Below are 12,887 nucleotides of genomic sequence, written 5' to 3'. Positions count from 1 at the left end.
ATCCGTCATTACATACAAGTGAATTAAAGTACATCTGTAACATCAAGACATACTACTAGGTTTACTACTAATACTATTAGATTTTCGTAAGCCATTCAGTCATGTTCACAGGGCACATGCTTTAGATTTCTGTATCCTTACAGGTATCATAGTAGGCATCTGTAGCAGTTAGGATCTGTTGATGCATCAATGTTTTAGTCTCAATCAGTCTCTGAGCCGGCCTCAGATGCAAGGGATGCAGCAGCAGCCACACACTGAGATCAAAGCAATGGGTACTGCAAGAAAGACTAAGAGAGAAGAGATTAGTCCGCTCCATCGACCAAACCATGATTCAAGTATTCTGGTGAAAGGATCATTCACACCAGAATTTTCAGACAATTCTTGGGAGAGTGCAGTGTAACGCTTCCATCTAGAGTTGCGTTATGCATGCCAAAAGTCAGCTGAGCTGTGGCGCAAGCTAAAAAGTATTGTTTTGATCCAGTTTTTTGTATAGCTTTATTCAAATATTCAGATAAGTTGCTATGGGTCTAGATGGTGGTGGAGGTGAGCGAGACTGGCTATCATCCGTCTGCAGAATAGTATTGATTGTTTCGGTTGCAGTTGCCAGTGGCACATACTATGAGGAAGGCAGTGCTCTCTGCCTTGCACAAACTTGCTGTTATCTTGCTTCCCTTGTTGGGTCGGGATCCACTGGCCCTCTTGTTTCTATGATGTGCTTCACTTGATCGATCTGATGAAATAGGTGATGTTAGGTTGGTGTTGCTTGCGTGTGCGTCTTGGGTATGGTTGCTACAGGTGGAGGCTTTCATTTTTTGTAGCTCAAACCATAAAAGAGGGAAAACAACAAGAACAGCTAAAACTGTCAGACAACACATTGTGCCTTGGAGACCATACATGCCTGACTGTCTAAATGGGTGCCAGGGTGGGCCTCTTACTCTGTCCATTTGAAACAAGTAGTTTTGTCAACCTTAGTCAGGTTTCTGTTGGCCTCTTCCCCCTCTACTTACTCAGAGTGTTGTTGGTTGCTCTTGTGACTGGATGCGCCTTTGCCTATCACCCCCGCATCAGGAAGTGTTCCTATTGATGTCACTCCCTCTGAATTCAAACTTACACCACTGAGGTGGCAGGTTCAGAGTATTTACAGCTCACCTGAGTCAGGCTTTGAGTCAGGCTTTGCTGGAATTAGTTGATGTGCCTTTTTTGCAGTGTGACAAATGGATCCAGGATGTCCTCTCAGCAGTTTTCACGGCGGTGAGAAGAACTTGATATGGACCTTCCCACTTAGGGCTGGACCAGGTCTTCATTTTACTAACTTTGATAAAGACCCAATCTCCAGGAGCCACTATCGATGTTGGCTGTTCAAGTTCCTGTGTTGGAATAGAATAAGCAGATTGGACACTTTGTGATGTATTCAGCCAGAGTTGCTTCAGCCACTTCATCACTCCTGGTGAGTGGTCTCAGTTGTGGAATGACACAAGATCTCCCATACATCATCTCAAATGGCATAAGACTTGTGCTTGTTGGTACTATGTGCATATTTAGCCATAATAGTGGTAGACAGTAAATCCAATTTTTCGGAGTCCAAACTGAGAATCTTTCTACCAATCTTGCTGATTGTGGATGATATCCACGATGATTTTTGAGTTCTATATGTAGGTTCTTAGCCATCAGAGCAATAACACTGTTAACAAAGTGTGTTGCGTTCTGTAAATTCTTTCTGGGATGCCAAATCGTGGTACTATTTCTTTAACCAAGGCTTTGGCTTTGTCAGTATGCCTGTGTGTGCACAAGGTAATATTTCTACTCATTTTGAGTGCATATCAATTATCACCAAACAATATTTCTTTCCTTCACATTCGTTAAGTTCAGTAAAATACATGCAATCCATCCCTTCTGAGAGCAGACAGTGGTGACCTCGCCGAGTGCAGCTATTATTCTCATGCATAGGTACAATATTTGTGACATAAGCAGTTACACAGAAATAGAAATGCATAAAGGATAGGAATTTTTCCATTAATACTCTATTCAGCAGCTTAGCACTTTACAAATATTCAGCATCCTCTAAGGTTAAAATGAGTTTGATTTAAGGCCTGATTGTTGAATATTTCAAAGGGGGATACCTTAAGAAGGGAGAATTTACTACTTGAGTAACTCCTGATGTGCTATTGAGCCAAACGAACAAACAGAGTCAGAATTAAATCTACAAGTTTTACAGATATAGTTTCTGAAGTGCCTTGAGATGACATTTGTTGTGATTTAGTGTGATATGAATAAAACTGAATTGAATTGAATTGAATTAGAGGTGGGCTGTACAGTGGTGTGGTGGTTAGCATTGTTGACTCACAGCAAGAGGGTTCCAGGTTCATGTAAGCTTAATTGGTGTCTCTAAAATTGTCCTTAGGAGTGAGTGTGAGCGTGTATCTGTGTGGCCCCTGTGATGGACTGGTGACCTGTCCAGGGGTGTACCCCGCCTCTCGCCCGATGAGGTGGGTACACCCACCTATTCTTATTCTTATTTATTTATAACTGACTTCAAAATTTTCCTGCCTGACCTGACAGCCTGAAACACACTGCCTGCATTAAAACATCAGAGAATGGTATGAATTAAACCAAACCAGAGCTGTTGCTCTCCATACTGTACATGCTGCTCATTTAATTTAACTATGCTCAAGATCAGAGGCTTTTATTATTAAAGAAGAGTTTACACAACGATAAACTCCTCCTGGATTGTGCTCCATTAAGAAAAAAAATCTATGGCTTCAGAAGCAAAGGACCTTGAGTAATACAGACATTTCCCTAAAATATGTACAAACCTTGTGTGTGTTGTACATGCCTATACTACTGTACAGCTTTGCAGCAAGTTGATAAAGCATAGGCACAGGTGCTCCCTACCATGACATGCTCATACTGTAAAAGTGATTTGACAAACAACCTTAATGTTGTCAGTACTGTAACATAAGGAGCTGGAGCCTTATGTTACAGTACTGACAACATTAATAATGATGACTCGCACACATCAGCCACTGCAGTGCGCTTTTTCATGACGTCACTAGGAAGCTCAATAGAGCCATAATATTTAACATATTTGACACCTTTCTGCTGTAGTATATGTTTTTATTTCACCACTAATTTATTAACATGAGTATACATCATAATTACACTCCATGGTTGAGGAAGTCAGACCCAATTTCTGGACAGATCAGACAGTAGGCAACTCAACGAAGGTACAGACGACTTTGATCAAAGACAGGAAACCGAGGTCACTGATGAAGCAGGGAATCTGAAAAAAAAAGACAAACAAAATAAGAACCCAGGAAGCACTAGCACACAATACTGGCATTTTACTTAAAGGAAAGGAACAACAGTGACAATGTGCTAGATTCTCACCAGATCTTCGCCAGATCCCCTTTATACATCCCACTGTGTTCACACTGTCGAGTATTAATACTGACAGTGCTAATTGCTAACAAAAGGCAGGTGTATTAACAAGAAACCACATGGACAATTTATGTTATATTTCACTTAAATTGTTGTTTTCAGGCAGGTGGTACAGATCATTCAAAGCAAATACCACTAGACTCATAAACTGTTTCTTCAGTGTAAAATGAGCCCCTGATTATCATCAGAGATTCACAGATATATCAGCCTAACACCAGCTGATATTGAGCTTGATGACTGCACTCAGCATATAGGATAGATTCACACTGACTTTGACCTGAAAGCGTCATGATTTATTCACTTTTATTGTTGTTGGGCTTAAAGAAAATATTGCAAAAGTCATTGAGTTGATGATGGTTTAACATGCTGAAAAGTCTTTTTATAACGCGTTTGTAACAAAGGGTTTTTACATTTCTAAGAATGCGATGAAAGAAAGATATATTTTTTTAACAAGTATACAGTATTTGTTGTTTCCATAGCATTAAAGGGAAAATAAATGCTCAAAACAGCTTTCTATTTCATCCTTAACATTGGTATCCAGATGTTTTTTACAATCTGTGCACCTATAATTTTCTTACAAGACCTTTTGAGAGATGTAGTCCTACACATCATTATCATTGTTTAAGGAATGTGGGCACCGAATACTATTGATGAAATAATACAAATTAATTTTTTTGGTGTTATTATGCTAGATTCTTATGTTATATCATAGTAAGAAAACCATGACTTTTCCTGTTCAGGCCCACTCATTTCTTTCTGTCTCTTGTCACCCTCTTTGTCTCTACAGCCACATTGGGAACCTTGGAATTTAGTTTGCAGTATGACCAGGAGAACAATGCACTACACTGCACCATTAACAAAGCCAAGGTGAGCTATTGCAATCTACTTGAAATATTACTCTGCATGAAGTTTATCTGTAAGTGACCCTGGTTTTATCAAACCTCTTTACCACTTTGGTTAAACTGAATATATGAAGAGAATATGTATTCATAGTGGTATAGTTCTATTTGGAGATCAAAGTCTAACAGCGTTACTAACAGCTCTCACTGCAACGAATCAAAAAACTGCAGGTCAATATAAACTGCTAGCTTTCAATATTTTCTCAGGTAACATAACTGTTAAAGTGAATATTTTTGCAGGAGCCTTTTCATATGTCAAGCTATGCAGTGGAATATTAGTTTTACACATCCCACTGTTACTTATGAGATATTCATTTACGTGTGCCAGTGTGACTGGTATAGTTTTGTGTGTGATTTATATAATGATTTAGAATTCTTTGAATGGTGTTCCTGTCTCTCTATGGACAGTGGCATCATAGCTAAGTAAGAAAAAACCGAAAGAGCAGAAACTGAGACTGTTGTACAAAACCTCAGGCTACTTATCTTTTGTTATTACATCTTTCTCATGGCTTCGCTTGCTTTCCTAGCCCAGTCTCATATTGAACTGTAAAATAAGCATGAAACATGAACATTCGATTTAACTGTGCAGTTTCATATTTTTGCGAAACGGAGTTTGACTTCCACGTCCTTGACCAGTTTACAGTTACTTTCAGCAACAGTGCCACCTTGTCATTAGTGTAAGGAAAGAAATATCTGCGCGTACTTTTCATTATTGCTGATCTTCCTCTGTGGTGTCTTGTACAGTTTAGCAAACTGTCTTTTTCATGTGAAAACAATCCCAGCATGCTCAGTGTATGTAAACAGTGTCATAATTCTGGGTTTGTGATTTACGACTTAAGTTTTTTAGATGTTTTTTTTACTTATGCACCAGTTTGTTTGGCCTTCTGCCTTTAGTTTTTCCACATGTTTTATTCATTACCCCACACCTGTTTTATTTGCTGTATGTCATTGTCTATATAAATACTCACTTGTCTTCTTTATTCCATCTTTTCACCCCATCTTTTCTTTTAGCCACTTTGTGGTTCCCTTTGTGTTTTGTGCTTATGTTGTGTTTCCTTGTTTTTAATTGTGTTTCCTGGTTTCCTGTTGTTCCATATATTGTTGTTTGGATCTCTTGGAAAAAAATAAATGCATAGTTTGGGATTTTGCCTTCCTCTTGTTAAATTCATTGCTGCCATATTCTGTATGATCTTTTCCAGAAACTAAACTAGATTGTTTTTCTTCTATAAAGTATATTGTCTCCTTTGTCTGGGTCCTCGCTCCTGAATAAACCATCACAAGTGGTAATTTAATATACATTTTCAGGCTTGTTACCTTGGACTGAGTCTGAAGATTATTTCTGAATCTGTGTTCATTGCTGTCTCGCAAGAAGCTTCATTTGTAAGCTCAGCTTTAAAGGAAAGGAAATTGAACTTTATGGGTTCTGTGGGTGACATCACAATGAAGTCTAAATTTGAAGATGATGAGACTGCGTTTGAGACGCTCATCTGCATCTCAGCTGGTCTGATCCCATTAAATCTGGTCTGTAGTTGTTATCCTCATGACATAGTAATTTTTTTAGCATATTTCTAATAAAATAAACTTGAATAATCATGACAGTATTTTGTCTTCTGAGATAAATCAAATGCATTCAGTTTTCAATGTAATTTTAAGTGGGAAACAAAAATCTAGCAGTTTATGAGATTTTTATGCCATTGGTGGAGGCAAAGAGAGGAACTTATTAAAGCCATAAGTAGAGGCTTAGTTTTCTGTTAAAAAATGTTGTGCTAATAAATTCAGATCATCATTTCAACATCAGCTCCCTCTGGACAGTGCAGGACGATGCCAAACCTCTCATTTACATGAACTAGGTTTCTCTTTTGGCCAATCTTGTCCCTCGTTTTCTTTCCACTGAACTGCTGTCACTAACAGTCACATCTACCTGTTGATGTTTTAAGGCCCTGAGGTGCAAAACACAGCAAGCCACAACTAAACAAATGATATTTTTCTGAAAAAAAGAGAAGCTTTTCTAAGTGTGGATGTAAAGGTGCACTTTCCCTCTTGTTTTTGTTGTGATGAAGTGATAGCTCCAACAGTCATGACTGCCGTCAGCAGCTATAACTCTACTCTCTGCCTGAATGGCTGGTATAAAGGAAAATGGGCTTCAGAGGAGCAGGTCTTGGCAGCAGTGTTGGACAGCAGAGTGGGCATCAGGCCACCTTGATTTATGGTTATTATTTTCTATACTGCAGTCCTCCTTTACCTCCTCTCTGTCTAGCCAAGCAGAGAAAAAAATGCTTTTCATATAGTCTCTTACATAGTTCTTTCAATTTAATTGGTTTGCTAAACCCTTTACTGGTCTTTATAATTATGGATTTTTTTTCTCTTGCTTCTGGTGCCAAAACTTAATTTCCTCCTAAAGTAATTGGATCAAACTGAACTTTAACTGTTGTAGTTCAGATAGGAAATCACAACTGTCTAATGCGATGTTATGGATTCTGGGCATGGGGAACATTTAACATTTAACACATTGACTGTGGCCTGAAGAGTCTGAGATGTAGTGCTTGGGTTTTTTGCTGTTTCTTGGGGTGAACGTACTGGGATATCCACTCCTGGGAAGATTGACAGCTGTCTTGATTGTTTTCCACTTGTGAATAATCTTTCTCACTGAAAGGAAGGACTCAGATAGATAATCGCAGATGTCTCTCCTTCTTGGTATTGTGTTAACATACACATGAATGCTCAAGACCAGCAAACTATTAAAACTTCAAACTGTTAAAACTGTTAATTAAGTGCTTCTAATTAGCAGCACCTGGCTGCTACTTAATTCTTATGGAAGCATTAAGGGTTTTTCACCCACTGTCTTGATTGTCTTTTGTCTTGATTTTCTAAATAATGACACAGCATAATATTACAGATGTTGTCGTTCATCTGAGGCTTTGTTCAGTTCAATTTAAGACCTGGTATGATCTAGAAGTTGTTTATTTCTTATTTTAAAAAAAAATGTTGTACGGATGTATAAATACTTATAACTGAAATAGGTTGTACTTTCTTTCTCACATAATTGTAGCTTTTTTACCTCCTGCAGAGGTTAGCTCTGCCTCTGACAAAGTAACATTTTGACTTTTTCATTACCTACCTGCAGAATTAAAGAATAAAGTCAGTATTTGTAGGGCTGCCTTCTCGTCTTCCTCACTAGTATCAATTATCAACAAGCCTGTATCAAGAGTGACAGGCCCCACACCAATTTGGTTCCGTTTTGGTTTTTTTTGGAAGAAAAACACATCAGTTACTAGTTGCACTAGGTCTGCAGGCTTTTCTGTCTCTATCAAACATAATACATTTGAACCCCTCAGTCTTTAAACATCAATCTTACATATCAAGCTTCTGGAATAAGTACTTCAAATGAATATTCAAGTGTGTAGTCCAGTTAAACAGAAATATTTGATCTGTTATTGTCTCTCTGAGCACTAAAAGTCACAACATTGCTTCCTAGTTATAAACAGTATATCTCACCAGTTGCTTTAAACACTAAAATGTAGCCTGCTTATAAGATATCATCATACTACATTTTAGTTTTTGTGATTACAAAGACATGAACAATACACAACCACTTTTTTCCCCCATTTTATGTTCCCAAAATACGACTAAGCCCATCAATACTATAAACAGAACATGGCCTAAATGAGTGGCTATAAACAATCCAATTACTTTCAGCGACTTTTTTACTCAAACATTCACTAAAATACAACAATAAAAGGTACACATGTTTTCATATACAAACAGTCTAAACTGTAAGCTACTTCTAATTTGTTTGGGTAATTGCTGAGCTCTGAACCATGCAGAATGGATAAATGTGGTTGGATGAAGCTTTTTTAACCGTTTCTTGCGAACATTTTATTTAGTCCTTTCACCCTCATATGACAAGGGGAAAAAAGGCTGATATTATGGTTCTAATGAAAAACCTTTTTCCAGGCGGGTAAAACCATTGTCTTTTATTACCAAAGATTAGCTTTATTTCCTCATGACATCCATCTTAGCAAGCATTGCATTGTCTGAGGTGGAAAAAAACTGCAGCAAATATAAGGACGAAGTGACAGCAAATAGTCTTGTAGTTAACCTCACTGTTTGCACAAATTTTGTAGTTATGAGCAATGATAAGTGTCGTGTCAACTAAATGTAAAATTATTAAGAAAATTCTAGATTTGAGCATGAAGGATGAAAGAAGTGAAGTTGCAGATTTCACTCCAAAGCCAGGATATTGTCACGGTTTCGAGGGGGTGAGGGAGCAGGACCCAGATGCAGACAAGGACAGGAGTCAGGAGTAACTTAAAGGGTTTATTACAAGAAATAAAAATCACAGCTATGCTGGAAAAAAACTAGAAAATGCACTAGGCGATAACAAAACTAAACTCTACAAAAACTTGAGAATAGACAAGGTGTACACAACGGGGGTGACAGCGAGGATCTGACAAAAACTGAGAAGACAACAGGAGATTAAATGCTGTGGAGAGAATGATTAGTGATCTGTAACACCTGAGGAGACTTAACACGGGAGATGGGGGTGGAACCGGAGACTGACAAGAAATAGGAAACAGGAAAGGACAATGAAAACTCATAGGAAACTAAATAGACTAGGAACTAGGAAACCAGGATACAAAACAAAACCAGAAAAACAACAAGGATCATGACAGAAACGCTTTAACTCAGACTTACTTTTGGTTAGCTAATGAGACAAATACAACTTAGGACGTTTCTGTTGCAGTTGAGGATTTTTAGTGCATGTTCAAATATGTCAACGTTTACTCCCTAATTCTTATATACCTGTCCTCAGGACACAACAAATATGAATACCATTATGTTGTATGTCAATAATAAAAACAGCAGAGTTACTGTATAGCTAGAATTATTGTTTTTATTCAGAAAATCATTTTTTTCATGTAAGGCACCACCATGAATATGAGTAGCGACATAAAAAAGGAATAACTGAACAAAGCTTAAGCAGTGCTAAAGACTACACTCGGCAAAGCAGCTGAGATGTCTTGTTGTCATTAGAAGTATGTCAGAGCTATGACTGACCAAAAAAATAAAGGAAGTTCATTCACTCAGTAATCAGTAAGACAGAAATCTGTGAGACAGCCAGCAAGTGTGAATGTCATTCACCACCACCGACCAAAACAGTTTTAAAACAGTCAATATACAGACCATGCTGGAGGGCAAATGCATTTGTAAAATAAATGTATTTGACCATGCACTAGCCTTTGGAGGACTATGTACACACGTGGACAAAATTGTTGGTACCCCTCAGTTAAAGAAGGAAAAACCCACAATTCTCACTGAAATCACTTGAAACCTACAAAAGTAACAATAAATAAAAATTCATTGAAAATTAAATAATCAAAATCAGCCATTACTTTTGAATTGTTGATTAACATAATTATTTTTTTAAAAAAAACTAATGAAATAGGGCTGGACAAAAATGATGGTACCTCTATAAAAGATTGAAAACTATTTGACCAGAGTGACATGATTAACTCAGGTGTGTCCTTTAATTGACATCACAGGTGTTTCCAAACTCATAATCAGTCAGTGTGCCTATTTAAAGGGAGACAAGTAGTCACTCTGCTGTTTGGTGAAAAGGTGTGTACCACACTGAACATGGACAACAGAAAGCGGAGGAGAGAATTGTCCCAGGACATCCGAAAAAAGATTATAGACAAACATCTTAAAGGTGCAGGCTATAAGACCATCTCTAAACAGCTTGAAGTTCCTGTGACAACAGTGGCTCATATTATTCAGAAGTTCAAGACCCACGGGGCAGTAGCCAACCTCCCTGGACGTGGCCGCAAGAGGAAAATTGATGACAGATTGAAGAGACAGATCGTTCGAATTGTATCCAAAGAGCCCAGGACAACCTCCAAAGAAATTAAAGGTGAACTCCAAGGCCAAGGTACATCAGTGTCAGATCGCACCATTCGTCGTTGTTTGAGCCAAAGTGGACTTCATGGGAGACGACCAAGGAGGACACCACTGCTGAAAAAAAATCATAAAAAAGTGAGACTGGAATTTGCAAAAATGCATGTTGACAAACCACAAAGCTTCTGGGAGAATGTCCTTTGGACAGATGAGACCAAACTGGAGCTTTTTGGTAAGGCACATCAACTCTATGTTCATAGACTCAAAAACCAAGCATACGAAGAAAAGAACACTGTCCCTACGGTGAAACATGGAGGAGGCTCAGCAATGCTTTGGGGCTGCTTTGCTGCATCTGGCACAGGGTGTCTTGAATGTGTGCAAGGTAAAATTAAATCTGACGACTATCAAGGCATTCTGGAGAGAAATGTGCTGCCTAGTGTCAGAAAGCTTGGTCTCAGTCGCAGGTCATGGGTCTTCCAACAGGACAACGATCCAAAACACACAGCCAAAAACACCCAAGAATGGCGAGAGTAAAGCATTGGACTATTCTAAAGTGGCCTTCCATGAGCCCACATCTGAATCCCATTGAACATCTGTGGAAGGGGCTGAAACATGCCATTTGGAGAAGACACCCATCAAACCTGAGACAACTGGAGCAGTTTGCTCATGAGGAGTGGGCCAAAATACCTGTTGACAGCTGCAGAACGCTCATTGACAAATACAGAAATCGTTTAATTGCAGTGATTGCCTCAAAAGGTTGTGCAACAAAATATTAAGTTATGGGTACCATCATTTTTGTCCAGCCCTATTTCATTAGTTTGTTTTTTTAATAATTATGTTAATCAACAATTCAAAAGTAATGGCTGATTTTGATTATTTAATTTTCAATAAATTTTCATTTATTGTTACTTTTGTAAGTTTCAAGTGATTTCAGTGAGAATTGTGGGTTTTTCCTTCTTTAACTGAGGGGTACCAACAATTTTGTCCACGTGTGTATGTAAATACATAAGACTTCTATCTCAAAATCCCCTCAAACAGTAAGCATGGCTGTCTGTGGTTGTAAAAAAACAACAACCAAAAAAAAAAAAGAACAACTCATTGCCCCAAACAAGTCCCCCAAACCCCGAGAGAGCTGTCCCTGATAATAAAGCAGCTGATAGGGACAAAGCTAAATAAGTTCACAGCCTTTAAAGCTTAGTGCCAAATCCATACTGCATTCCCATTTAGAACATTCTATTCAGGAGTTTAATCCATGTGTGCTATGCTACACAATCCTAAAATTTAATTACAATGACTGCTGCTTGGGAATTTCTCTGTGCTGCGCAGTCATCCTGCCAAAATGGAAACATGAAGGCGGAGCATGAAACATATGTAAAACATAGATATCCAAATTCATCGTCTATTGGACGTCATTATCATGAATGTGGTCTGTAGTATGTAGTGATATGTTAGCAGCAGCATAAATTGCAAATTGCGAGCCATGCACACTCACCATCCCTTTGTAATAGTTTAGAAAACATGGAAGGTCTAGTAACTCTGGTTTGTCCCTTCTGAGCTACTGTAGTAACATGGTACAACATAATGGAAAGGGCAACCTGTAGCGGAGCAATTCTACACAACAGAAATATCATGATCAATATACGTTGCAGTCTTTGCCAATATGTCACCCTATATGTTGACTGGTTAACGTGAAGAATCTCTTTAGTCTCTGTCTCTTTTAATCTTCTGTATATATATAATTTATGTACGGGGAAAAAAAACAAGGCAAGAATATAGTATGTGGCCTTGGGAAGAATCAAGTGTTTTGGTGCAAGTTCTGTAGCTTTAAATGTCATCATAAAAGCTGATGATGTTTACCTTGAGGATGTGTGGCAACAAGCACTTAGAAAATTAGAAAACAATCTGTATTTCTTTCAAAACACTTTTTTATATAATACTGAAGGACTATACATGTACTTTGCTCAACAAAGCTACATGCTGTAGCCTTAACTTTAAACATCACCTGTGTGAGTTGCTATGCCAACCTTCTTTTTTCCAGACACTAGTGTAAAATAGCAATAAATGGTCTTTCACAGTATTATCTTTTATCACCATCCCCCGGCTTCCAGAGCCTGAATGCTACATTATCATCCACTGAGTTAGTATCAGCTCTGTTCAGAAAGATAAGATATTTGCTCATGTTAACTTTACATAATACCAATGTACAGAGGCACTTCACTTGTCCAAAAACTTTAAGAAACTATTATCAGATTCAAAGATGAGATATATTGTTTTAATGTAAAGAAACCAGTTAAAGTTTGTTGTGTGTAGATTTGAATGCAGAAGATGTGTATAATTAAAAAAATGTTTAAATTCTGAATATCTATGTGCGCAAATAGGCAATTTGTAAATAGAAGCATTAAGCACAAACATCAGTAATTCACCTTTTTTAGCATTGTATTTTTCAGATCTCAGCAATATTCTGTTACTTTCTTTAGATCCTCTGACCTCAGCTGAATACAGAATTGTAATGTAATGACTTAATACATCTAAAATCAATATGCTTTGCTTCCCTTACAACTATCTTGACACTCTGATGTGTTTCACCATACTACTACAGTGTATTTGTCAAACTGAAATGCTCCCTGCAGTAGTTCTGTCTGTACAGATTTAGCT

The 12,887-nt window shown here is 37.9% G+C and overlaps 1 protein-coding gene across 1 annotated transcript in view; it reads left to right on the top strand.

Annotated features, from left to right (window-relative positions):
• Window positions 1-12,887, top strand: part of doc2b (double C2-like domains, beta) — a 146,033-nt gene that overhangs the window by 69,330 nt on the left and 63,816 nt on the right. Inside the window, exon 2 of the mRNA XM_072374901.1 lies at window positions 4,226-4,305. Within this exon, the coding sequence (XP_072231002.1) occupies window positions 4,226-4,305 (80 nt within the window). The remainder of the gene's footprint in view (window positions 1-4,225; window positions 4,306-12,887) is intronic.

This window comes from Leuresthes tenuis, unplaced genomic scaffold (assembly GCF_036924035.1).
Source record: "Leuresthes tenuis unplaced genomic scaffold, fLeuTen1.0.hap1 SCAF_21, whole genome shotgun sequence".
In the NCBI taxonomy this organism is placed as follows: Eukaryota; Metazoa; Chordata; class Actinopteri; order Atheriniformes; family Atherinopsidae; genus Leuresthes; species Leuresthes tenuis.
Note: the sequence above shows the minus strand (reverse complement) of the source record. Positions and strands in the feature narration are given on the sequence as shown.